A 26,077-nucleotide genomic window follows, 5' to 3' on the forward strand; every position below is an offset into this window, starting at 1 on the left:
TCTCTGGGGTCCTAACTTGCACAGACTTGAGCATCAGGAAAGTGATCCAATGTGCATACGGAAGCTATTTGCGACCTTTGAAGCCCTCAGCAATAGTATCCTCCATCTCTGATAGAAGGAGGTCCCAAATGTCGAACACGGTCTGCTGCATTAGGGCATTGAGGAGCTAGAGCTGTAGGCGAGTCAGACCCTCTCTGTATCCCAACCTAGGAAGTAGTGTCCTCCTAATAATAGCCTCTAGCACTCGAGCTATAGGAGTAAGGTCACTAGGGTTCCTCCTCGACCCCTCACCAAAGGGCTCCTTGAAACAATGGCGCACAAGATCAGTAGGGGGCACCAATCCTCCATGAGGACGCCTAGGAGGCTCCTGCTGTCCATAACACACCTCATGCAATCTGATAGGCTGCTCCTATAGCCTCAGTATCTCCCTGGCCCTAAAACTCATCACCCTGTAGTCTCTACCATTGAATGCAAAGTGTATGAAGTTATGATGCGGGTCAACGTAGAGCGAAGCATAAAACTGCCGAACCCAAGATAGTACATATACTCCTGTTCGGCCAATCAGATCTATCAGCCCCGGCAAATATGATAAGTAGGGGCGGATATGCTCTCCGGCTGCTGCCACAATAGCCTCAATACTGCAGACTCTCTGAGATCGGAAGACTGCCCCACAGTTCAGATATGCGTTGTAGAAGTCTTCCTGGAGCGGTGTATAGAAACCCTCTGCTGCTCTCTCATCCCTCCTCGGAGGGAACCACACCTCAAACTCAACAAACCTCAGCTGCCAAACCTGCCTGGCCGTGGTGGCCCTCAAGTCAAGATGTACCACTGGAGGCGGACCCTATGGTCTAGGCGGTGGGCAAGAACCCCTACCTATGTAGCTGGCCTCGATGGAACTATAGCACTGGTACGACCAGAGCGGTATAGCTAGGGTGCCTGCTCGGTCTCCTTGGCCTGCTAGCCCTCCTGAGTCTCCTGAGCTAGCTGAGTCTCTGCTGGTGGGGGCTACTGCTGTGGCTCCTGCTGGGACTCCCCCTAAGGCTGAGGCTCCTCAATAGCTAGATGACGTCCTGCCATCATGACAGTCCCAGGTGGACCACCATGACGACGCTCAGCCTCCTCAACTACTGCCCTCTGTGCTGATGTAAGCTGCTGATCTACAATGACCACACCACTGTGAGCACCTCCTCTCTCAGCACGCTCTACGGCCTCAGCAACTGCTGCTGCTCTCGCTGTCTCTGCGTCGGGGTACTTGTGCTTCTTAGATGTAATCTGCTTCATCGCCTTGCCTTTAGGTCCTGCAGGCTGGCAAGGCGGGGGCCTCCGATCATCATCTCCTGGACCACCACCAACGTTCTTGGTGCGAGCCATCTGATCTGACAAGAAGATGAATTGCCACTAACGAAGATCAACTGTCAAACTGACACTCCCGAGGCTTGGCCTCGATCCGTACTCACGAGCTTGGCTCCGAGTTGACTGACAACTGCCACAAGAACCTCAACGGCACTGACTCGCTGCACGATGGAATAGATGGATATACAAATAAATACAATATATCTAATAGATGCAAAAACCCTAGGAAGCAAGCAATGTAGGTACAAAATTGAAGCGACGGGCATGCTACCTGACGATCCGCGATCCAAGAAAAGAAGAGACGTCACACGGGGAACCTCGGAACCGGCTAGGGTTAGGGTTTGCGAAGCACTTCGATGAATCAGCGGCCCTAGATGATTTAGGTCAATGCATTGAAAATTGAAAGGTTCAAGATCAAGCAAAGAGGATGATATGGCCTTACCAACAAGGAGGTAGGGCTAGGGCACGGTAGGTGCGGTCTAGGATGGCGCTTGGTGCTTGGGAGCAGACGGACGATGTGGTGCTTGGCGAGGGCAAGAGCAGGGCTGACAGTGGCGAGCGACTGCAGTGGCGCATGATCGCGACGGCGGTTTAGCATAGGACAGCGGCGACATGAAGACGACGGCGTGGGCAGGGACGAGCGCGGCAAGCTCTTTGGTGATTTGGGACTTGCGGTGGCTAGGGTTAAGTCAAACGGCGAGAGATGAATCAGGTTATATGAGGGTCCCCTCGTGATAGAAACAGAAACCGAGTTAAGAGACCTGATGTCGCATGAGATCCACTGACCGAACGCTCCGGTGGTAGCGACCAGACGCTACCACCCAGCGTCCGGTCGATTCCAGAGAGGTCCAATTCCTCTGGAATCACGACCGGATGCGTCCGGTGGTCCACGATCAGACGCAGGCAGGGTCCGGTCAGTTGCCTTGAACTCTATGTAGATCGACCGGACGCTGGAATCCTTCCTGACCGGATGCACAAACGCAGCATCCGGTCACTCCTTCAGCTTCTGTTCACCTCCTGTGAACTGACCGGACGCTGGACTGCAGAGTCTGGTGCAGCGTCCGGTCACTCTTTTCTAGCAAATCTTCAAAGTTCCTTCGCGCTGCCTGTTTCCAATCAAGTCCCAACTTGAATAAGATCCAAATAAACACCAATTGGGACTGATGTGAGTGACCTCTCTCAAACCCTCATATTTTCAAAATATTTTGTCTTAGGCTATAATTCTTTTTAAGAAAATAGACAATAAGAGGGCAAATAGAACAAAACAACAAAACAACATCCATGCATATGCAATACTTGTAAGTAAATCTAGTTGCTTGTCAAGTTTGATCCAAGGTTAAGCTTCTTCACACGCTTTTCGGCGGTTATCTTAACCATGTTAGACAAGCCCTATATGCATTACCAAAATTTAAACATGTTGATAAATTACAATGAATGCAAGGGACAACACAAGCTCAATTTTTAGTGAAGTTACTAAAATCAAGTACATTGAGCTCATTCCGCAATCTACAAAATGTAGCATCATCTAGCGGTTTAGTGAAGATGTCCGCTAATTGATCTTCGATTCTCACACCTTCTAGTGATATATTATTTTTAGCAACGTGATCTCTTAGAAAGTGATGGTGGATATCTATGTGCTTGGTGCGAGAGTGTTGAACCAGATTATTTGCAAGTTTTACTGTACTTTCATTGTCGCTCAAAAGAGGTACCTTTTCTAGAACTACACCATAGTCTAGCAAAGTTTGTTTCATGTATAATATTTGTGCACAACAAGCACCCACGGCAATGTATTTCGCTTCGGCGGTGGACAAAGCCACACTATTTTGTTTCTTGGAGGACCAAGACACAAGTGATCTACCAAGCAAATGGCACCCTCTGGATGTGCTTTTTCAATCAACTTTGCATCCGGCGTAATCCAAATCGGAATAGCCAATTAATTCAAATATAGCTCCTTTGGAATACCAAAGGCCAATGCTTCGTGTGTGCTTAAGATACCTAAGGATTCTTTTTACGGCAACTAAATGTGTTTCCTTAGGACTAGCTTGAAATCTAGCACACATACACACACTAAACATGATGTCGGGCCTAGATGCGGTCAAATATAACAAGCTACCAATCATGGAACGGTAGAGAGTTTGATCAATCGGGTTACCTCCCTCATCTAGGTCGAGATGTCCATTGGTAGGCATTGGTGTCTTGATTGGCTTACATTCATCCATCTTGAATCTCTTGAGAAGATCTTTTGTGTATTTCTCTTGAGAGATGAAGATGCCTTCTTTCATTTGCTTGACTTGAAAACCAAGAAAGAATATAAGCTCACCAATCATGGACATCTCGAACTCCTTCAACATCAATTCACCAAATTCTTTGCATGAGTCTTCATTTGATGATCCAAAGATGATATCATCAACATATACTTGACAAATGAAGATATGCCCATCGAGCTTCTTGGTGAATAGTGTAGTGTTGACCTTCCCAATGGTGAAGCCATTCTCAATGAGGAAGTCCCAAAGGCGCTCGTACCAAGCTCTTGGGGCTTGCTTAAGCCCATATAACGCCTTGGACAACCTATAAACATGATTAGGATATCTAGGGTCTTCAAACCCAGGAGGTTGATCAACATAGACTAGTTCATTAATAAAGTCATTTAAAAATGCACTTTTCACATCTATTTGATATAGTCTCATTTCATGATGTGATGCATATGCAAGAAGGATACGGATGACTTCTAATCTTGCAACCGGTGCAAAGGTCTCTCCAAAATCCAAACCTTCAACTTGAGAGAACCCCTTTGCAACTAGTCTTGCCTTGTTCCTCACAACAACACCTTGATCATCTTGCTTGTTGCGGAACACCCACTTTGTTCCAATGACTCTTGCACCTTTTGGTCGCTCTTCAAGAGTCCAAACTTCATTGCGAGTGAAGTTATTCAACTCTTCATGCATGGCATTGATCCAATCCGGATCTTTAAGAGCTTCTTCTACCTTGGTAGGCTCATAGCAAGAGATAAAAGAGTGATGAGCAATAAATGAAGTAAGTTTTTGAGATTGAGTCATTACACCCTTTGATGGACTCTCTATGATGAGATCTTGTGGATGATCATGTAGGAGGGGTGTATTTCTTCTATTGACCACTTGAGGAGGAGGTTATGGAGCATCAACATCTTGTGCTTGTACCACCATTTGCTCATGGGAGATATGAGTATCTTCATTTTCTACTCTCTCATCTTTTTCACCATCTTGTGGCACACTTGATGAAGAAGGTTGATCAATGACTTATACATCATCTTCATCATCTTTTGGCTTGATATCTCCCACCAGAATATTCTTCATAGGCTCCCTCAATGGTTCATCACCTATATCATCAAGATTCTCATATGCTCCTTGGAAGCCGTTAGATTCATCAAATTCCACATCATATGTTTCTTCAACCAAGCCGGTGGCATGATTAAATACTCTATATGCTTTGGACTTTGATGAGTAACCAACAAGAAAACCAATATCACAATGTCTTTGGAACTTCCCTAGGTGTTGCTGCTTCTTGTAGATGTAGCATTTACAACCAAACACCCTAAAGAAGGAGACGTCCGGCTTCTTCCCATTGAGCAACTCATAAGGTGTCTTGCCAAGGAACTTTTGAAGAAATAGGCGGTTGGATGCATAACATGCGGTGTTGATTGATTCTGCCCATAGAGCTTCGGGGGTGTTGTACTCATCAAGCATAGTTCTTGCAAGAGTGATCAATGTCCAATTCTTCCTCTCAACTACACCATTTTATTGAGGAGTATAAGTTACGAAGACTTCATGTTTGATTCCAACTTCATCACAATAGGCTTCAATGTTTGTGTTGTCAAATTCTTTGCCATTGTCACTTCTTATCTTCTTGAGCTTCACTTCAAATTCATTTTGAGCTGTCTTGGCAAACTTCTTGAAGCAAGATGCAACTTCGGATTTGTCATGAAGGAAGAATACCCATGTATACCTTGAATAGTCATCAACAATCACAAGACAATAAAGGTTCCCTCCCAAACTCTTGTATATTGTTGGTCCAAATAAATCCATGTGTAGGAGTTCTAGCACTCTTGTGGTTGATATGAAAGCTTTTGTTGGATGGGTATTTGCAACTTGCTTGTTGGCTTGACATGCACTACAAAGCTTGTCCTTCTCAAACTTCACATCCTTCAACCCTCTCACCAAATCATTCTTCATAAGCTTCTTAAGTGAGCTCATCCCAACATGAGCAAGTCTTCTATGCCATAGCCACCCAAGTGTTGTTTTGGTGAATAGGCAAGTCTTCAAATTTGCATCTTCGGAGGTGAAGTTCACTAGATATAAGTTGTTGTATCTAAATCCATTGAATATCACTTGATTATCATCTACCTTAGATACAACAACCTCCTTCTTGGTGAACAAGCATTGGAAGCCAGGATCACACAATTGTCCAACGGATAGCAAGTTGAAGCTCAATGAAGCAACATATAGCACATTTGAGATGGAATGATCATTTGATATTGCCACTTTGCCCAATCCTTTAACCTTGCCCTTTGAGTTATCTCCAAATGTTATTTTCTCTTGTCCATCTACCTCTTCATCTAGTGAGGTGAACATACGAGGATCACCGGTCATATGTTGAGTGCAACCACTATTAATAATCCAATGACTTCCACCGGTCTTGTAGTTCACCTACACACAAGAGATTCAAGCTTTAGGAATCCAAACTTGTTGAGGGCCCTTCACCTTCTCAACAAGTGACTTAGCCACCCAAATCTTCTTAGGCCTATTCTTGTTATGGGGTCCTAAGAACATGACTTTCATCTTTCTACTAGAATCTTTTCTAAGCATGTAGTGAGCATTGAAAGCAAAGGGTCTAGCATGCTTGGGCAAGGGTTGTGGCGGTGGAGTTTGGCACTCATGAGCAAAGTGGCCTTCTTGTCCACACTCAAAACATCTCTTTGGCTTTGGCTTTGGCTTTGATTGTTGTTGTTGAACTTGAGCCTTCTTCTTCTCTATACTTGCCACATAGCCAATGCCACTTCTATCCATCTTCATGACGGTGTTCATGAGTAGCTCACTTTGAAGGTGCTTGCCTCTAGCAAACTTGCTCAACCCAATCTTGAGATGCTCTTTCTCCAACTTGAGCTTCTTATTTTCTTCCTTTAGAGCATCATCTTTCTTCTCTTCCTTGAGCTTCTTGTTTTCTTCTTTGAGCTTCTCATTCTTAAGGATCAACTCTTTGTCATGATCAAGAGTTTCTAGCACAATGTTGTTGTGGCTTTTCATCTCTTCAAGATCTTTCATGAGCTTCTCATTATCACTCTTGAGCTTGACATACTCATCATAGTCATTGCACTCAACCACTTGCTTGCCTTTGCTACTAGATCCTTGCTCAATGCTCTCTTCAATTAAATCATCACATGAAGTAGCTATATCAATCTTAACAACATGGTTAGTAGCATCATGTGGCTCATTTGGTAAAAATTCTTGAGCAATAACAAGAGTATCATAATTGATCTTTAGAGTTGTATATTCATCTTTTAGCTTATTGTGACTAGTGATGAGCTCATTGTGCACCCACTCAAGTTTATCATGTTTATCTTTAAGCTCTTTCTTAGAAGATTTGAGCTCCTTGAGTTTGGATGATATAGCATCATTTGTTTCTTTAAGCTCATCATTAGTCTTTTCCAATGTATCACATTTAGCTAAGAGTGAATCATTTTTAGCATCAAGCTTTTCATTTTTAGCTCTACTCTTTCTAATGATCTTAGTGTATTTTCTTAGTATTTTGACAAGATCATCATATGAAGGTGAATCATCATCATCATCGCTATCGCTATCACCATCACTAGCTTGCTCATCATCACTACTATCATCATTATTAGTTACCTTACGTTCACCCTTGGCCATAAGGCATAGATGTGTAGAGGATGATGGCGATGGTGGCGGTGAAGATGGAAGATCAATAGCAATGGCAGCCACCTTCTCATTGTCACTATCATCATCGGATGATCCACTAGATGAATCAATGTCCGTGAGCCAATCACCGACGATGTAGGCCTTTCCACTCTTCTTCTTCTTGTAGAAGTCCCTCTTTTTGCCATCTTTTTTCTTGTATGGCTTGTTCTTCTTCTCATCTTCATCTTCATTGCTTGAGTCATCTTTCTTGCCCTTGTTCTTGTTCTTGAACTTGTCTTTCTTGGGCTTTGTGCATTGATGAGCTAGATGGCCAAGTTCTCCACAATTGTAGCAATCCATCTCGGAGATTGGCTTTCTTCTTGAGCTTGTGAAGAACTTCTTCTTGCCATCAAACTTGATGCCACTCTTGTTGAGCTTCTTTAGCATCTTGGCGGTCTTCTTCACCATGAGAGCAAGACTTTCATCATCATCTTCTTCATCACTTGAGCTCTCATACTCAAGTCTTGCTTTGCCCTTATCTTGGCTAGCTTTGAATGCTAAGTCCTTCTCTTTCTTCTTTGTAGAGGATGAGCCATCTTGTGGCGTGATGTGCATGTACATCTCATGAGCATTGATCTTTCCCAAGATTTGTGTCGGTATAGCGGTGGAAAGATCACCTTGATGTAGCACGGTCACAATATGCCCATATTTGTCAATGGGGAGGACACTCAAGATCTTTCTCACAACATCGGATGGTGACATTTGAGTAAGTCCAAGCCCATTGACTTCCTCTATAAGAACATTTAAACATGAATACATCTCATTAGCACTTTCTTTGGGAAGCGTCTCAAATGAGTTTAGCTTTTTAATTACAAGATGATAGCGTTCCTCACGCTCACTCTTGGTTCCCTTATGGAGCGCACAAACGTCCGACCATAGTGCATGTGCGTCTTTGTGGTTCCTTACACGGTTGAACACATCTTTGCAAAGGCCTCTAAAGATGGTGTTTCGAGCCTTTGCATTCTATTTTTCATAATTAACCTCATCGTCTTGTAGGTTAGTAGCATCCCGAGGTTTTGGGAAGCCTTGTGAGGTGGCTCTAAGAATACCAACGTCTAGAGCTTCCAAGTACGCCTCCATGCGGATTTTCCAATATAGAAAGTCATCTCCCTCAAAGATAGGAGGAGGTCCATCCCCGTGAGACATCTTGCTCTAAGCGATTAAGCTTAAAACGTGAGCACGAGGCTCTAATACCAATTGAAAGGATCAAAATGCCCAAGAGGGGGGTGAATTGGGCTAATTCTAAATTTTCTTGCAATAATCAAATCCTATGGTTAGCCCAATTAACCCCTTGTGCCTAGAAAAGTGTTTCTCTTAAACTAACGCACAACGGACTTGCAACCTATGTTCCAAACTTACTCTAGCATGGCAATTCTATGAATGTAAAGACAAGTATTGAATTGCTCAAAGTAAATGCTCAAAGTAAATAGAGAGAGAGGAACGTGGCGATGTTTTGCCGAGGTATCGGAGAGTCGCCACTCCCCACTAGTCCTTGTTGGAGCACCCGCGCAAGGGTGTAGCTCCCCCTTGATCCATGCAAGGATCAAGTGCTCTCTACGGGTTGATTCTTCGACACTCTATCGCGGCGAATCACCCAAAGCCGCTCACAACTTGAGTTGGGTCACCCACAAGCTCTGTCGGGTGATCACCAAGCTCCCAATCACCACCAAGCCGTCTAGGTGATGGCAATCACCAAGAGTAACAAGCACGAACTCTCACTTGACCACGCGAAGCCTAATGAGAAGATGGATGCACACTTTGCTACTCTTGATTCACTAATGAGGCTACTCTCTTGGATTCTCAAATCTCAATCACCTCACTAGGACCTTGCTCTTCTTGGCACTCACAAACGTGTTTCTCAGCTGTTGGAATGAGCAAAAAGTAACTCCACACACGAGTGGAGCTTCTATTTATAAGGCAGCCTGAAAAACAAACCGTTATGAGCTTCTACGGGGTAACCGGACGCTCCGGTCATGTTGACCGGACGCTTCGGTCAGTTCAACCCACACACTAGTGATAAAGTGTTGACCGGACGCTGACAGGGTCCGATCACCACTAACCGGACGTGTCCGGTCGCATTAAACCCTCACTGGATGCTTACTGTACTCGACCGGACGCTGAACCCCCAGGGTTCGGTCAGCACTGACCGGACACGTCCGGTCGCAGATTTCCTTCTCTAGAACCTTACTAGAGTCGACCAGACGCTGCCTCTCAGCGTCCGATCACTTGACCACTCCAGCGTTTGATCGCACCGAACGCAGTCTGCTTGATCAAATGAACTGACCGGACCCTGCGGCCAACGTCCGGTCGCAACAGAGCCAGCGTCCGGTCAGCATTTGACCCTCCATTCACTTCCAACTCTCGATCATATGTGAATGAAGTTTGCTCCAAAGGATCTTAGGCATTCATAGGAGCTACCTAGAGCTAGTTTTAACAAGTGTGCACCACACCTAACTCACTAGACTCATCTAGGTCAAGCTATCCGTCCATACCCCCCTTAATAGTACGGCTAAAGGAAAAACAAAGTCCTAAACTACTCTAAGTGTCTCTCGAACTCCAATCGACACTTAGAACTAGTCATCCTTAACCTTATCGTCCATCCTTTGAAAACCGAAATGATTTCCATCGTAGGGGCATGACCACCTCGATTGCCCAATCGATCTCCATTACCATGACCTAACTTAATTGCCTCTGCAAAACACATGTTAGTCATAGTAATCTTGTATTATCATTAATCACTGAAACCCAACCAGGGGCCTAGATGCTTTCAGTCACTTCTAACTCTCTTGATGGTTGTTTCAAACTCATTGTGAATGCCCTTGACAAATGATTTGAATGTTGCAAACACATCACTTTTATCCACTAGAAAGAATACCTATGTGTATCTAGTGTAATCATCCACTATCACAAAGCCATATTTGTTACCACCGATGCTAGTGTATTGTGTTGGCCCAAACAAATCCATATGCAATAACTCAAATGCTTTACTAGTGCTCATCATGCTTTTCTTGGGATGGGTGTTTCCAACTTATTTTCTGGCTTGACAAGAGCTACAAAGCTTATCCTTTTCAAACACAACATCTTTGCAATGAGCTTCTTCACCTTGATCACATGATTCAATGTCATGTCTCATTTGCAATGAGCTCCTTCATCATCACATGTGTGAGCTTTGCAACATCTCCAAGCCATTTTTACCTTCATGGCATATGTTGCTCACACACATGTACCTGTGGACTAATCACCTGTGCATCTCACATAAACACAATTAGTCCACCTAGGTTATCACTCAATTACCAAAACCATACAAGGACCTTTCAGAGCTCAAGGTCACCAATGGAGGAGAGAGAGAAGGGCACTCTTCTATTCTTGGACGAGCTGAATGAGTGGGAGAGAGAAGAGAGACGTTGGGGAGGAAGAGGAAAGGTATAAGTACCCCCAGCCCCAACGGTCACTTAAGTCACGGCAGTAACACACTGTGGCAGTGTCTCTCTCTAGGTGCGACACTGCCGCACTAAGCAAGACAGCAAGGGTAAGAGTGAAGTGTTGGCTGTCTTAGCTGAGTAACTGAGGATGTATGTGTAAGATTGAGCACTTGGTAGCATATGTTAGCTTAAGCATTGTGTCCCCCTTTATAGTACGTCTTTTCTTATACTCAAATTCAAAATATAAAAAGAATTTGAACCTCCTTTGAGTTTGAAGCCATCAACATTTGTAATTGGGGGCTCCTCCGTTTCGTGTAACATCCTCGAATATAGATTTCCTACTTGTTATCTTGATAAATCTCATTAGTTCTCTAATTGCGTGGTCATTGTCACCAAAATCCACAATTAGGGCTTGATTTCACTTTCACCGCCGCGGGCTGCCGCCGTGGCTCGTTGTAGGAGTGGCGGCGGCGGTGGCCGGAGGAGTGACCGGAGGGGAGGGGGAGTGGCGATGTCGGCGTGTTGCCGCCGAGTCGTCCGTTGGGGAGCTTGGGGGCCGGGTGGAGGGATTCTCCTTCTTTGGGTGTACTTGTGTGCACAACCTTATGACCGATCCTTTTCTACTGTGATGTGATATTATAATTTAAATTTTACACAACTGTGCTATATTGTTACTTGCTAAATTTTCTCTAGGACGAGGGTGAACTTGATTTTGTCTTTGGATGGACTCTTTAGTTCGTATGAAGCAAATGTGATGCTTGTTTTTTAGATGATTGTTATATTTGTTATTATGTTTTAGTGTTGTTATGTTCATTTGAGTCTTAGTCAGTTATGTAGTGATGAAGGAGCTTTTCATCGGTTACCACTTCAGTTTGTTAGCATTAGTATTATAGTATAACATAAGCATGTCCTATTGCCAAGTTCATGTGCATTAGTATAATATAAAGCAGGTCATCTTGCCAAGTTCATGGGTTACTTGAGTAATTGGACGTTCTAGACTTTTAGTCTTTGCGTTGCATGCCATTTTGTTTGTTGATACGACATGATTTTTTTTAATTATTATGATTATTATATATATTATTAAAAGCATGGTACGTACGCTTGCTTGATGCTCTCTCCCTGGGTCCTGTCATGGTCCAGTATTGTTTGGCTCTGGGTCTGTTATCCGGCCCAGTTGCAGTCTACAGCCCAAGCCACACCTCCAAGAACCAAGGGCCGAGGCCCGGCCACGCGCCTCGTCCGTCATCGACCGAACCCGTCACGCATCGACCGGCTCCGGCCTCCGGCTGTTCCCCCGCCCATGAGAGCCGTCGCGGCTGCCGCCTCTCCCCCGCTCCGTACCCTCCTCCTCCTCTTCTCACCCCACCTCCCTGCACCAACCCCGCGCCCCCGGTCCCGGTTCTCCATGAACCCTTCGTCGTCCTCCTCCTCCTCTGGCCGCTACTACTCCAGGGCCGCTGCCTTCGCGTCCCCGCAGCCGCGCGGCGGTGGCGGCGGCCGCGGAGGCGGAGACGGGAGCGACCGCATCGACGCCCTCGGCCGCTTCCTGTAGCGCTTGACCCCCTCTCCGTCTCTGTTGCGTCCTGTGTGCGCCGCGCCGCCCGCTGACGGCCTCTGCTCTCGGTTGCAGGACGAGGGTGTTGCGGCACATGGCGCCGGAGCTGCGCCTGGATATGAGGACCGATGGATACGTGCGCGTCCGCGACCTGCTCAAGCTCAACCTTCAGACCTTCGCCAAGGTCCCTCTCAAGTGTCACACCGTGGACGAGATCAGGGAGGTATTGGCGATACTGCTTCATGGTTTTATTTCATTCATTGATTGATGAACTGCTGTCGGACTTGTGAGGCTACTTGGTTTGTGCTAAACGTTGTTTCTTCTTATTACTCCTAGCTTGCATCAGGAAACCCGCCATGTGGAATGCTGATGTGCTATAGATTTCTTTGGATCATGAAATTTACTGTGAACTGTGAGTAGTATTCAGTTTGATGATAAAATTTGTGACATTTTGGCTGGCGTGCAGGCAGTCAGGCGGGATAACAAGCAGAGGTTTAGTCTGTTGGAGGAAGATGGCGAGCTGTTGATCCGGGCGAACCAGGGGCACACAGTAACAGTATGTTCTCTGCCCGAGATTTTTCCTGCATCAATACCGAAGTTGTTTCCATAAAGCAGCATGTTTTTCCCATGATTGTTCTCTTTTGCTTTAACTTTGCGTAAGATGGAAATGTTTTTCACAGTGGTAATCTAACATCCACTGATATAATGGTTAGTGGTCCTCTGTCCTCCTATCGCTTACTGCTTAGGAACTGAGAATGTGATTATTGGAATGCTTGCTGCATTGAATTCCTGGTCATTTTGTTTTTATGTATAATACTTATATTCTGATAGTTTCCTTGTGTATGCACCATAACACTTCGATTTTTATGCTTGAAAACTTTTTATCTCATCAATGCTAGCTTTTAGCTTTTGCACGTTATGAATGTAGCTTTTGTTTCTAACTTATAAGCTTCATTAGCACTCTAAATCAGCAGGCTTTGTTTTGAACTCGGATAAGGTGGACAATCATGCTTTTTCTTACCCTCTGTCAGTGTATCTCCTTTGGGTGTTTATTGCGGTATTCTCTGTTGTGGCCTGCTGTGCTCTGCTGTGCTGCTTCCATATTTGTCATGAAGACATCAAGTGAATTTTGTTGACTGACTGCCCCCACAATCAGCTTAGCAAAAGGAGACTTTAGAGCATCTATGGTTTTGGGCTTCGTGGCTAGATCAACATAAATTGCAGCTCAACTGGCCATTCTAGTTTTCTTACTAATCCTGCAAACCTCTTGCAGACTGTTACTTCAGAGAGCCTGCTGAAGCCCATTTTGTCCCCTGATGAAGTGTCAGGTATGTAAAAATAACAATCACTTTTGCATTTGCTCCCGAATGGAATCATATATTTTTCTAATTTATTCCATCTGCAGTTTGTGTGCATGGAACTTACAGAAAAAATCTTGACTCGATTTTGCAATCTGGGCTAAAGCGTATGGCAAGGTTACATGTACATTTCTCAAGTGGCTTACCATTGGACGGAGGAGTAATTAGTGGTATGCTTTCTTTTTTTAGAGACACATCAGTATTGAATATGTCCATAGAAGAATCAATTATGTTATCTTAGCAGATGATTTAAGTATATCGTAAACATTGAAGGTCATCAGGATTTTTTTTTTATAAACAAAAAGTTTATCATTAAATTTCTGCTGTAATCTAGTATGCTTCCAGTCATCATTATTGTTCTTAAGTTAGCTGCTAGCTGCTTACCTTGACGACTTCAGCTGTTGCACTTTTGTAGCATGTTTTTTAATGTTTCTACTGTTCCTGCCACAATGAATTTGAATTGCTTTTCCATCTTCAGGTATACGGCAGAATGTGAACATCTTGATACATCTGGACGTCAGTAAGGCACTTAAAGGTACTATCTACTGCTTATAAATAGGCCTTTTTTTTGTTTTCTTTCTTTTTCTGACTACTAGAGCCTGATATATGACCTAAATTTGTTGCGCAGATGGGATGAAGCTTTATATTTCAGACAACAAAGTGATCTTGACAGAAGGTTTTGATGGTGTCGTCCCTGTGAAATACTTTGAAAGAATCGAAACATGGCCAGGACGAGCGCCAATACCGTTCCAAAGATAACAGTCCATGGTGGCAGTAATGTAGTTTCAGCGTTGCTGGTTCATACATACTGAAAATTTGATTTGTCGTGCTGTATCCCAGAGAGCTAATTTTCAGCAATTCACATATATGATGGGGGGAGGAAAGAAGTTCACATGCATTGTCGGTGCTTTCCCTGTGGGTGTGGAGTATGTGAGTACTCTGTAAATTTGATTGTGTTGGAGCCTCTCAGTTGTGGTACATTGTTTGCTCCGTTATGTAGTTTGATTTCGGACTCTGCAGAAAGCTGTGTGGTACCCAGCATCCAGCAGATTGGTGTACATGTACTCCTTTCTAGCCACCCTTTTGGGCTGCTTTCTCTCAAGCCCATCTTTGCCCTCTTGGTCCAAATATCTGGGCCGGGCCGCCCGTGAACGACTCGGCTTCTTCCACAATCGCACGCATGGCTGTTCGGTCGGTTGTCTGTTTGGACGGATGTTCCCGAGTCGCGCTGCTCTGTAACGGGCCCTGCTCGTACCGCACCCGGTATAGTCGTAGCCTCTCGCCCGCTGTCTCCATTCAAAAAAAAATCACCTCTACAAGCGCGATAGCGTCCCCTCCAAGCGCGATAGCGTCCCCTCCAGTGTGTTGTAGCCTCCCCTCCTCCTGTCCTCTCCATGGATCCAGCGGCACCCCTCTTCCACGTGCGTCTTCCCTCAAGTCCAGCGGCCTCCATGGCGTCCCCTCCCCCCACTCCATGGCTGTTGCGACCCTCCCCCACGTCCCACCGGATCTGCCTAGCGGGCTCGAGCAAGCCGTTGGTGCGCGGCTGGCGGGCCCAAGCAAACCGCTGACCCTCCCCTACCCCGCCCGGTGGCGCCCTCTCCAGATCCGGCAGCGTCTCCTCTCCCTCAGCCAAACGGTGGACATGGCGGGGGCGTGCAGGCGATCACCATCCAGCGAGCCTACGCCACCGCAGTTGCCCACCAGGTAGGTCATGCCCGCGCGGCGATGCTGTGTGTTTCTAGATGCTTTTTCAGACATGTTGTGTCGGTGCAGAAAGTGACCAACTAGTGAATATTTGTAGTTTTGCTGTACGTTGTGATCGGAGGTGGCCTAGCACTCAATGACACATGATTTATACTGGTTCAGGCTACGTGCCCTACGTCCAGTCGGGGTCGGTCGGTGACTTTATTCTTGAGCCTAGGTGCTCGAAGTTTGCAGTGGGGTTACAAACGAGAAGGAGAAAGATGGGGTGTACAAGAGGTCCGGCCGGCTCCGGTCGGAAGGGCCGAGAGTGACAGGAACTTCGCTATGAGCTAAGTGTTCAAGCGGGTGCTTGAGGTCCGAACCTGGCGGTTCTGTGGTTGTGAGCTATCGATCTAAGGAACTCTGGCCAACTGGACTCGGTCCCCTTTGTTGGAGGAAGCGCACCCCCTTTTATAGATGAAGGGGACAGCTTTACAAGTGAGAGGGTGAGGGTACGTATGCTGCCGAGCCTTGTTGCCCACGCCTTCCGAGCCTTGTTGCCCACACCGGTGGATACAAGATAGTGGTTAGCGCCTACAACACTGTTGCTGTCACTGTAGAATGTCAGATGCACACGGGAGGTCATGCTGCCTTTTTCAGGGATGGTGGACGTCGGTACCTGCAAATACTGTTTGATGCCTAGAGGCATGTGAGGAGTCTCGCTATGTTCACCCGGTACGGTAAATCCCGGCGCCCATACCGCTATCGATGCCCAAAGACACGTGGGGGGCCTTACCAAATGGGAGTTTTAGCGGCCCCTACAATACCATAGAGGGAGACGTCGACGCCTACAATACTGTTTGTGTTAGGGTGGCTACAGAGTACTGTTCCACGCAGGGTATGGTCCCTGGTACAGTGGTTTTGACTTGTGAGTCTTGCCTTGCCTTTCTCCACATGTCTTCTGGTTCCTACCGAGCGGGCGTCCCCGGTCGGATGGCTCCAGTCGGCTATGAGTGCGCCGGTCGGAGAAGAGCGGCGAGCAGGGTTCCTGCGATCCCCGGTCGGAGACGCCGGGTCAGAGTCGGAAGTAGTGTTTTGGGCTAGGCCTTCCGACCGGAGAGGCCGTCCGGCGGCGGCTAGAACCGAAGCGAATGCTCCAGTCAGAGAGGTGGGACGAAGCAGCCGACGAGAGGGCATTGTTCCTCTTCGTCCAGACCTTCCGATTGGTGACTAGGCCACCCTTCTGGCCTGTCGTTTTGGACTCTTAGGCCGAGCCTTGGCGTGGAAGCCGGTCCCCGAGGGACCCCGGGTTTATGAACCCGACAGGAGCCCCCGGGTGATTCGGGTAGAATCATCTGGGGGATTTTTGCCTTGTCGGTGGGTGCGCACGAGCGCACCCGTGGGTGTAGCCCTCGGGCGGTTCGAGCAGAACCGTTTGGGGGTTTTCTATGTTGTCAGTGGGGGAGTTTTTTGTTTTCAGATGAAGTTTTGTCGACCAGGGCGTCGTTGTGCAACCGAGGCGGTTTTTAGTTGTTTTGAGAGATTGAGCGAGAGGGAGCTTGTGGATCCTGGCGTCGGTGCTCGCCGTGGATTGAGCGAGGGAGTCAGTCAAGGGTTTTGGATGAGATGGAGCTTCACTGATCCTGGCGTCGATGCGTGTCGTGGGATCGGGTGAAGCAATTAGTTTTAGACGAGACAGAGCTCACTGACCCTAGCGTCGATGCGCGTCGTGGGATCGAGCGAGGGAGTTAGTTTTGGACGAGACAGAGCTCACTGATGCTGGCGTCGATGCACGCCATGGGATCGAGTGAGTTGGAGTCATGTTTTGGATGAGACAGTGCCCACTAATCCTGGCGTCGATGTGCGCCATGGGATCAAGCGAGGGAGTCAGTTTTAGACGAGATAGAGCTCACTGATGCTGGCGTCGATGCACGCCGTGGGATCGAGCGAGTCAGAGTTGTTGTTTTGGACAAAATAGAGCTCACTGATGCTGGCGTCGATGCGTGTCATGGGATCGAGTGAGTCGGAGTTAGTTTTGGACGAGACAGAGCTCACTGATGCTGGCATCGATGCACGCCGTGGGATCGAGTGAGTCGGAGTCATGTTTTGGACGAGACAATGCCCACTGATCCTGGCGTCGATGCGTGCCGTGGGATCGAGCGAGAGAGTTAGTTTTAGACGAGACAGAGCTCACTGATGCTAGCATCGATGCACGCCATGGGATCGAGCGAGTCAAAGTCGTTGTTTTGGACGAGACAGAGCTCACTAATGCTGGCGTCGATGCACGCCGTGGGATCGAGTGAGTCGAAGTCATGGGGCGAGATCGAGGTCGTGGACCCGGATGTTTGGAGCGCAGTCAAAAGTGTAGCTGGATGACGTGAGTTCGAAGTCGACGCAAGTTCAGAGTCGTGGTCCCTGGTTTTTTGGAGCACAGTCAGAAGTGTAGTTAGTTGGTTAGTTTACAGATCGGACGAGGCGGTGCTCGCGGATCCTGGCATTGGTGCATGCTGGGACTGGGCGAGTCAGAGTCATGGATCCTAGCGAGTTTAGGGTCGCAGTCCCTGGCGTTTGTCTTGAGCCCCCGAGCCCTATTGGGCTTTAGTAGGGGTCAATGTGAGTTGTGTGCATTACCCCATCCTCGGTTCCTCACAACCGGAGGGGTTGAGTCTTGTCGCCTGTCCCGATCGCTCGGGCTCAAACAACGTCACTCGGTGAGTTCGCTAACGGGTATGATCAAGTGGAATCTAGGTCCATCGTTCGTGATGGGGTCGGCATAGCCCTCTTGTGACATTCCACTACTCCTTTACCTGCAACCCGGCAGATGCCTAGGTCGTTCCGGAGACTGACCCGAGGGGCCTAACGGCCTCTCCTCGATGGAGATTCTGTAGGCTTGGCGAGAGGTTTAGGATCGAACGAGAAGGTTGAGATGACCTAGTCTGCCTGACCGAGCAAGGGACGCATGGGGCTCATCTACGTTTTTCTCCCCTGGCTCTGTTGGTTGCTCATGTCGAATGAGGCAACCGCCACTTCGTGACAGAACACAGAACATTGTGATGCATTTTGCTACATGTGCGATGCTTAGTTCCCGAGCCCCCCGGGCGGTTCAGGGCCCGAATCGTCCGAGAGGTTCATGAGCTCTTTGGAGGCGACAATTGCTGCACTCGTAGGCGCGCTGGAAGGAGGTGTCGATGGTGATGACCCCGCCTAGGCCCGGCATCTTTAGCTTTAGGTAGATGTAGTTGGGGACAACCATGAACTTCATGTAGCATGGATGTCCTAGGATGGCATGGTAGGTTCGATGGAACCCAACCACGTCGAAGGTGAGGGTCTCCATCCTATTATTGGATGGATCCCCGAAGGTGATGGCCAAATTGATCTACCCAAGTGGCATGGCCTGCTTTCCAGGCATGCTATCGTGGAAAGGCGCTCTGGTCGGTCGAATGCGTGATCGGTTGATGCCCATAGCGTCGAGCGTCTTAGCATACATGATGTTGAGGCCGCTGCTTCCATCCATCAGTACCTTGGTGAGCCACTTTGTGCCAATGATCGGGTCGACCATGAGCGGATATCTCCCCGGTTGTGGGATGCTTTCCGAGTGGTCGGTCCGATCAAAGGTTATGGCAGACTCTATCCATCGGAGGAAGGTAGGTCAGCCGACTCGGTCGTATAGACCTCACGGCGTGCAAGCTTCTGGCGGTGCTTGGAGTCCTAGGCTGCCGACCCTCCGAAGATCATGAGACAACCATCCAACATCGAAAAGCCATCATCCTTTCCCTCGGCGTCGTCCGTGGTCAGCCTAGGGTCCTTCCCATGCTCCCCCTATTGATGCCTCCGGACAAGAACCGCCTTATGAGGCCGTAGTCCTTGTATAGATGCTTGATGAGGAAAGCATGGTTTGAGCATGGCCCTTCGAGCAGCTTCTCAAAGTGGTCTAGGGTACCCTCGGTGGGCTTTCGACCCCCCTTGCAGTCGGTGGTGGCCACGAGCGAGCCCTCACGCCGCTGCTTGTTCTTCTTCTTGCTGGGACAGTTGGAGAAGCCTTCGTTGGCGTCCTCGTCCTGCTTTACCTTACCCTTGAGATGGTCGAAGATCGCTCCGACTGCCTTCTCGCCCGAGACGTGGTTGGTGGCGATGTCGAGGAGCTCCTTGGTGGTTCGTGGGCCCTTATGTCCCAACTTGTGGACCAGGGACTCATAGGTGGTCCTAGAAAGGAAGGCTCCTATGATGTCGGCATCGACGACATTGGGCAGCTCGTTGCACTACCGGGAGAAGCACCGGATGTACCCACAAAGGGTTTCCCTCGCCTTCTGTCGGTAGTTTTTGAGATCCCATAGGTTCCCAGGACGCTTGTATGTGTCCTTAAAGTTTCCCACGAAGATCTCTTTTAGGTCTGCCCAACTTTGGATTCTGTTGGGCGGAAGGTGTTCCAACCATGTTCGTGCTGAATTGGCTAGGAACAATGGGAGGTTACGGATAATGAAATCATCGTTATCCGCTCCACTAGCTTGGCAGGCAAGTCGATAATCCTTGAGCCACAGTTCGGAGTTCATTTCCCTATAGTATTTTAGGATGTTGGTTGGTGGCCAGTACCATGATGGGAAGGTGGCGTTGAGGATGTGTTGGCCAAAGGCCTGAGGTCCTAGTAGGCCAAGGCTCAGCTTTGGTCCTTGCCGCTGTCGTAGCATCCACCACGATGAGGGTGGTAGCCGCGATGAGCTCCCTCCCTTGGATCACCGTGGGCACACCTACGGGCATCAAGGGTGTTGCGTGCATCATGGTTGCGGCCAAGATGCTCATGCACTGGGATCATGGTGCATAGCCTGCCGCCTTGTGGTGCCTAGTGGACAAACGTGTCCTTGTTGGGTCACTCTGAGGGCGTGCACTGGCTGGCGTCGAGCTTGTGTCATTGAGACAGCGAGCTCTTAGCCTATTGTGCCGCTGCATGCTCGAGTAGCGTACGAATCTCACGATGGGCCCGACAGTCTTCGGGTGTTGCGGGTCTCGAAAGCCCCGGAGCAAGGCCGACGCAGCAGCGATGTTCTGGCTCACTCAGGTGAAGTGTGGGAGGGCTTCATCGTCCTCGATGATCCTTCGGTACACGTCGCAGGTCATGGCGCGCGCGCCCACCGCCTTCATGGCGCTCGATCTCATGATTGAGCTCCACGCGTTCTAGTCGACCTGGAGTCACGCTTCCTTGAGCTCTTGGTGCTGGGCCTTCAGCTGCTCCACCCGCAGGCGAGGTGGGGCCCCTGCATCCCCCTTGACCTTGTCGTCAAGGTCATTCATTGGGATAGCCTCTTCCACGTGGATGCTTTCGACATGTCCCTCGGGGGTACCTACCATGAAACATTCACGAGATGGGTGATGGCTCCCCCTACTGGAGTTAGAGGTGGAGGGCGACTTTGTTTCTCCCGCGAGGAGGTCGTGGAAAGACTCCGTGACATATTCGATCATCCCCATCAACTCGATGTTCGAGGGGGATGGAGGCGTGCGTCGCGCCACAAGGTGGCCAATGGTCTCTGTGGTGTTGTGAAGACCGAACGGGAGCGCTGTTGGGGCGCTCCGAATGAGGTATTCCAGAGAGAGCGGCTCTCCTCCGGCAAGCTGCGCCATGACATTGGCGAACAAGAAGGTGAGGTGGCGTAGGTCCTCCTAGGACGGTTGGGGTCCTAGGAAGGTGCTGAGTTGGCGCTCTAACCTCCCATAGTCGAAGCCAAGGAGCTAGTTGCTCCTAGGGGCGCAAGTCTCCGGTGCGTGCAGCTGTAGCTCCTCAAGCGCCTCTGTGATCACGTCGAGGCTAGCGAAGTAGAGCGGTTGGACGGCAGCGGGAGCCTGCGCTAGCTCTCCCTCCGTTGTGCGCGCCCGGGACCTAGCTGATGTTGTGACTAGCCATCCGAGGCATGGTGTGGATGTCGAGACGCACAAAAGGCCCCTACCTGGCGCGCTAACTATCGGTGTTTCGAGTTACCACCAACGAGTAAATTTCTACTATTGTGCATCTGGCTCGGATAGTGTGCTTAGAGGACACGTGGTTTATACTGGTTTGGGCAGAATGTCCCTACGTCCAGTTCATCACTGTTGCTCGTGTTACTAGCATCAAAATTTTATAGTAGGGGTTACAAACGGGCGAGAGAGGGATAGGTCCTAAGTCTCTGGTGAAAGGAGTGAACGGGTGCTGAGAGCTCAGTTGCTGCTCGACCATGTGTTCATGGTTCGATAGGTTCATGATGAGGCCTGGCCTAAATTCATCCGATCCCCCTAATTGGGGCACCCGACTTTCCCTTTTATAGGCCAAGGGAAAGCACGGGTTACAATGGAGGGAAAAAGAAGAACCAGAGAGAGAGAGAGCCGAAGGCCTTTAGGATCGTCGGGTCCTTCTCCTCCATGCGGGTCCCACAGACACTATAGATGTCAATAGGAACGGTGCCTCGTCGTAGTCTTGTCCGTCACTGGCGCCATGTGCAGGCGTCGTCTGCCGGTCATGGCACTCCACTCCGTTAGGACGGACGTCGTAGTGAACCGACGTGCTTGTCAGTGCTCGTACGGGGGTTAGGCAGAACATCATCGGTACGCTCGGCGCTGTTCCCGATGTGAATCCCTAGGTATGGTCCATCATGGCCATGGGTCACATCGGGGTGTGTCGGTCTCTTCCTTGGTGTCGGTGTTCTGGACCGGCGGGTCCTTAACCAACTAGTAAATTTGTACTGCGTGTTCCCAATTCTAGATGGTGATGCAAAGAGACACAAAGTTTATACTGGTTCGGGTAATGGGTACCCTACGTCTAGTTTGAGAGATCGATCTTGTATTCTTTGCACCAAAATGCTCGTAGTAGGGGGTTACAAGCAGGGCGAGAGAGGGGGCTTAGTCCTAGGTCTCTTCGTGGTGCGGCGTGGATCGCTTGAGACGTTGAACTCAAGCCATGGGGGAGCCTGGGTGTTCGTCCATGCGTTTATGCGTGAGTTCGTTGCGTGAGCCTAGGCCTAATCCTTGCGTCCGATCCCCCTAGAAATGGCCCAGGTCCCTCCCTTTTATAGTTGAAGGGGGGACGAGGGTAATACATTCGCTGGCTACATGACATCGTGCAGACGGAGGCTGCATGTCCGAGCCCTGTAGCCTGTTCCTGTGGCAGCGTGGTCGACGGAGTGGTCCGTCCTTGAAGCACTGGGGCGACGCGCCGGTCACATCCGATCCTGTGCGTCGTGGGAGCTCCAGTGTTATCTCGAAGCGGGAGCGGCAGTCGGCGCGCTGGTCACTGCGTGTTGGCGGCGCGAGAGGCCGAGGCTTAATTGGTGCCGAGGCCGAGCCATCGTGGGAGGCTCGGCAGACGTGAATCCCGTGGTTGCCTAGACCCTGCAGTAGATTGCCGAGGCTTGGAGGGAACGGTTGGGCTTATATGCTGATTCCGAGGCTATGGTGATCTGGACTTCACTCCCCATGCCGCGTTGTTCCTAGGGCAGGGATTAGGTGACACAGTGTAGTTCAGGCACTGATCGTGGGCATAGCACCAGCGCACAGTGGCCGGTAACCCCTACCCCATCCTGCTCTGGATGGTATGGCAGCGATGTGACCTCCCGTCCCGTCGGCCACTCCGTGGTGTCGAGCTGTCATCCGGCTGAGATTGCGGGAGTGGTTGACGCATTAATGGGACGCGACGCGTTGTCAGGAAGACTGGTCGAGGCGAGAGCGACGGGTTATTGCCGAGCCCACCTCGAGCGATACGGAGAATTGTGGTCTCGTTCGAGACTGTATGCGCGGGGCCTCGGGTGAGACGAAGAAGGGGTTCCTTGTTGAGGCCTCCTGTGCGAGGCCTCGCACGAGGCGGAGATTTGTCAGGCCATCGAGACCTTCCGTGCGAGGCCAAAGGCGAGGCGGAAAGCCAGTGGGCTCGGACGGGGCCGGTGGTTAACCAATGGCTTACCTTCTGGCTTTGTTTTTTTATGGGGTTGAAGTGGTTCTTTCGATATACGCTAGGGGTACCCCGTTTTATGGTACCCGACAGTAGCCCCCGAGCCTTAGGGAGAGCGTGAGCGCTCTTCTTGTGGTTTTGACGAGACTCGACTTGCGGTAGCTCCTGGCGGAACAGTGTTTTGTACTTCGAGGCCTCGGTGGGTGTGCGCGAGTGCACCCACCGGGTGTAGCCCCCGAGGCCCTGGGGTAGTGGATTCATTCCCCCACGGTCTTTTTCTCACTTTGAGCGAGAGATTTTATTGCATTTGCCGAGCCCACAAGTGCGAGTTCGGGTCGCGGGGTTTCGGCAAGGTCGCAGGAAGGGCCCCCAAGCCTCCGCACGGAGCGAGAGGGCGATCAGGAGCTCCCCTGACTTTTTGTATGACCCTCGCGCTTTCTTTTTGCTCGGAAGGAGGGGTGGAATGTGCCATGCTACCCTCGGTGGGCGCGAGCGATGACACTTCCGGTGAGCTGTTATCGGGTAGTCCGAGTGGAGGCCCATACCCCGTTCGCTAGGGGTCGGCTAGCGGTCTAGAGACGCACTCCAAGAGTACCAAAGGGCTTCTCTAGTGGGTGCCAGGGCTGTTCGCTAGGCCCTAGTGGCTCGGTGCCTCCCTACAGTGGGATCCCATTCGGAGACCTCCCTGCCGGTCTCGAACATGACTTAGGACGTCCCAAGCGATCATTTGCTCGGGCCTTGGCAATATGTGGGCTCGCCCATAGTCGTTCCTGACTCTGTTGCCCTGGGCGGCTGTCGAAACCCTCGGGGGCCCAGCCTTTGAACCCCTGGACCGTAATGGGCTCGATGCCCTTTATTGTGTTTTTAACAAAACTGCCGGCGCGGGCTTAGGTCGCTTGTCTTTGTCTTGGGTGTAGGAGGAGCCCCCGAGCCTCCGCACGGAGCGAGAGGGCAGTCAGGGGTCCCCCTGACTTTTTTGTTCGACCCTCACACATCCTTTTCATTCAGACGGAGGGGTTGTTTGCCGAGCCCATTCGGGTGCGAGCCTGGGTCGCTGGGTCTCGGCAAGGTTGTAGGAAGAGCCCCCTAGCCTCTGCACGGAGCAGAGGGCCGTCAGGAGTTCCCCTGACTTTTCTGTACGCCCCTCGCGCATGAGGGTTTGTTTGCCGAGGCCCCCTTGGGTGCGAGCCTGGGTCGTGGGGTCTCAGCATATCTGCAGGAAAAGCCCCCTAGCCTCTGCACGGAGCGAGAGGGCCGTCAGGAGCTCCCCTGACTTTTTGTACGACCCTCGCGCTTCCTTTTCACTCGGAAGGAGGGGTTGTTTTGCCGAGCCCTCTCGAGTGCGAGCCGGGGTCGCTGGGTCTCGGCAAGGTTGCAGGAAGAGCCCCTTAGCCTCTGCACAGAGCAAGAGGGCCATCAGGGGTCCCCTGGCTTTTTGTATGACCCTCGCGCTTCCTTTTCGCTCGGAAGGAGGGGTGGAATGTGCCATGCTACCCTCGGTGGGCATGAGCGGTGGCACTTCTGGTGAGCTGTTATCGGGTAAGTCCGAGTGGAGGCCCATACCCCATTCGCTAGGGGTCAGCTAGTGGTCCAGAGACACACTCCAAGAGTACCAAAGGGTTTCTCTAGTGGGTGCCAGGGCCGTTCGCTGGGCCCAGTGGCTCGGTGCCTCCCAACGGTGGGATCCCATTCGGAGACCTCCCTGCCGGTCTCGGACATGACTTTGGGCGTCCCAAGCATTTCGCTTGCTTGAGTCTCGGCCCTGTATGGGCTCGCCCGCGGTCGTCCCTGACTCTGTTGCCCTGGGGCGGCTGTCAAAACCCCTCGGGGCCCAGCCTTCGAACCCCTGGACCGTAATGGGCTCGGCGCCTCGTTCCTTCATCCAAAAGGAATAGGGTGGGGGGATATCTCCCCCATCGGCTCGACAACGGCTGGCGCGCCTTTTGAGGCGATGTTCTTGGGGAGGTGGAATGACGCCAGCCGCTGCAGTGGTTGGACATGACGTGGTGTCAGTGGATGGGACGTAACTGTTCCCGCGATTAACGAGGAAAAGGTGGGCACGTGGGCGGTAAAATCAGATCGGGATTAACCGCACCAGATCTGGGGGAAACTTCCCCGATTTCATCGCCCGTCTGTTTCGCCTTCACCCTGCATAAATACGCAATGAGCCTCGCCCCTTCCCTCATTACCTTGCCTACGTTAGCTCTGCCCCCATTGAGCCATCGCTAGAGCAGCGAGCACCGGGAAGAAGAAGGGAGAAGGGTGAGGCAGAGAGAGAGAGATAGAGAGAGAGAGAGAGAGAGAGAGAGACTCACCTCCGTATTCGAACCCTCCACCGCACTCATGGCCGGCGACATTGTTGTCATCGAGGCGGACCCTTGGGATCCATCCGACGTCACCGTGGAGATGCTTCAGTCGCTCGTCGACGGCGGGCTTCTTCGTTCGGTTATCGACCCCAATTGGCTAGAGTGGATCGCTCCGTCGGGCGAGCCGGAGCCAAAGCCCCGCGACGGTTACGTCGTAAGCTTCGTGTCCTTTCATGAGCATGGCCTCGGTGTCCCAGCGGACCGGTTCATGCGGGCGCTCCCGCATTACTATGGCGTGGAGCTCCACAACTTCAATCCCAATGCCATCGCGCAGGCGGCCATCTTCGTCGCTGTCTGCGAGGGGTATTTGGGGATTGCTCCCCATTAGGATTTGTGGCTCCATCTCTTCCGGGCGGGGCATACCACCAAGCCGACGGGCACGTCGGGCATGAGGAAGGCGGTGAGGGCCGGCGGCTGCACTCTCCAAGTGCACTAGGACCGCCAGCACCTCTACATCCTGGCCCAGCTCGCGTCGACCAA

The 26,077-nt window shown here is 50.2% G+C and overlaps 1 protein-coding gene across 2 annotated transcripts; it reads left to right on the forward strand.

The window, feature by feature from the left end:
- The first annotated feature begins 11,979 nt into the window (after window positions 1-11,979).
- LOC136522038 (uncharacterized) lies at window positions 11,980-14,691 on the forward strand. Of its 2 annotated transcripts, XM_066515819.1 has the most exons (7): window positions 11,980-12,274; window positions 12,357-12,504; window positions 12,748-12,837; window positions 13,555-13,609; window positions 13,687-13,809; window positions 14,118-14,174; window positions 14,268-14,686. In XM_066515819.1, the coding sequence occupies exons 1-7, from the start codon at window positions 12,027-12,029 to the stop codon at window positions 14,396-14,398; spliced, it is 852 nt and encodes a 283-aa protein (XP_066371916.1). In that variant the 5' UTR covers window positions 11,980-12,026; the 3' UTR covers window positions 14,399-14,686. The 2 variants fall into 2 exon arrangements, with proteins under 2 accessions (XP_066371916.1, XP_066371917.1); XM_066515820.1 differs by lacking the exon at window positions 13,687-13,809 and having other exon boundaries at window positions 14,268-14,691.
- Window positions 14,692-26,077: the final 11,386 nt, after the last annotated feature.

The sequence above is a fragment of the Miscanthus floridulus genome, chromosome 18 (assembly GCF_019320115.1).
Source record: "Miscanthus floridulus cultivar M001 chromosome 18, ASM1932011v1, whole genome shotgun sequence".
Classification (NCBI taxonomy): Eukaryota; Viridiplantae; Streptophyta; class Magnoliopsida; order Poales; family Poaceae; genus Miscanthus; species Miscanthus floridulus.

Excerpts from the sequence above, each read along its gene's own strand:
- LOC136522038 (XM_066515819.1), top strand. The coding sequence starts at position 12,027 with ATGAGAGCCGTCGCGGCTGCCGCCTCTCCCCCGCTCCGTACCCTCCTC. Across the intron at positions 13,610-13,686 it reads GTCCCCTGATGAAGTGTCAG|TTTGTGTGCATGGAACTTAC; the intron begins GTATGTAAAAAT and ends TTCCATCTGCAG. Across the intron at positions 13,810-14,117 it reads GGACGGAGGAGTAATTAGTG|GTATACGGCAGAATGTGAAC; the intron begins GTATGCTTTCTT and ends TTCCATCTTCAG.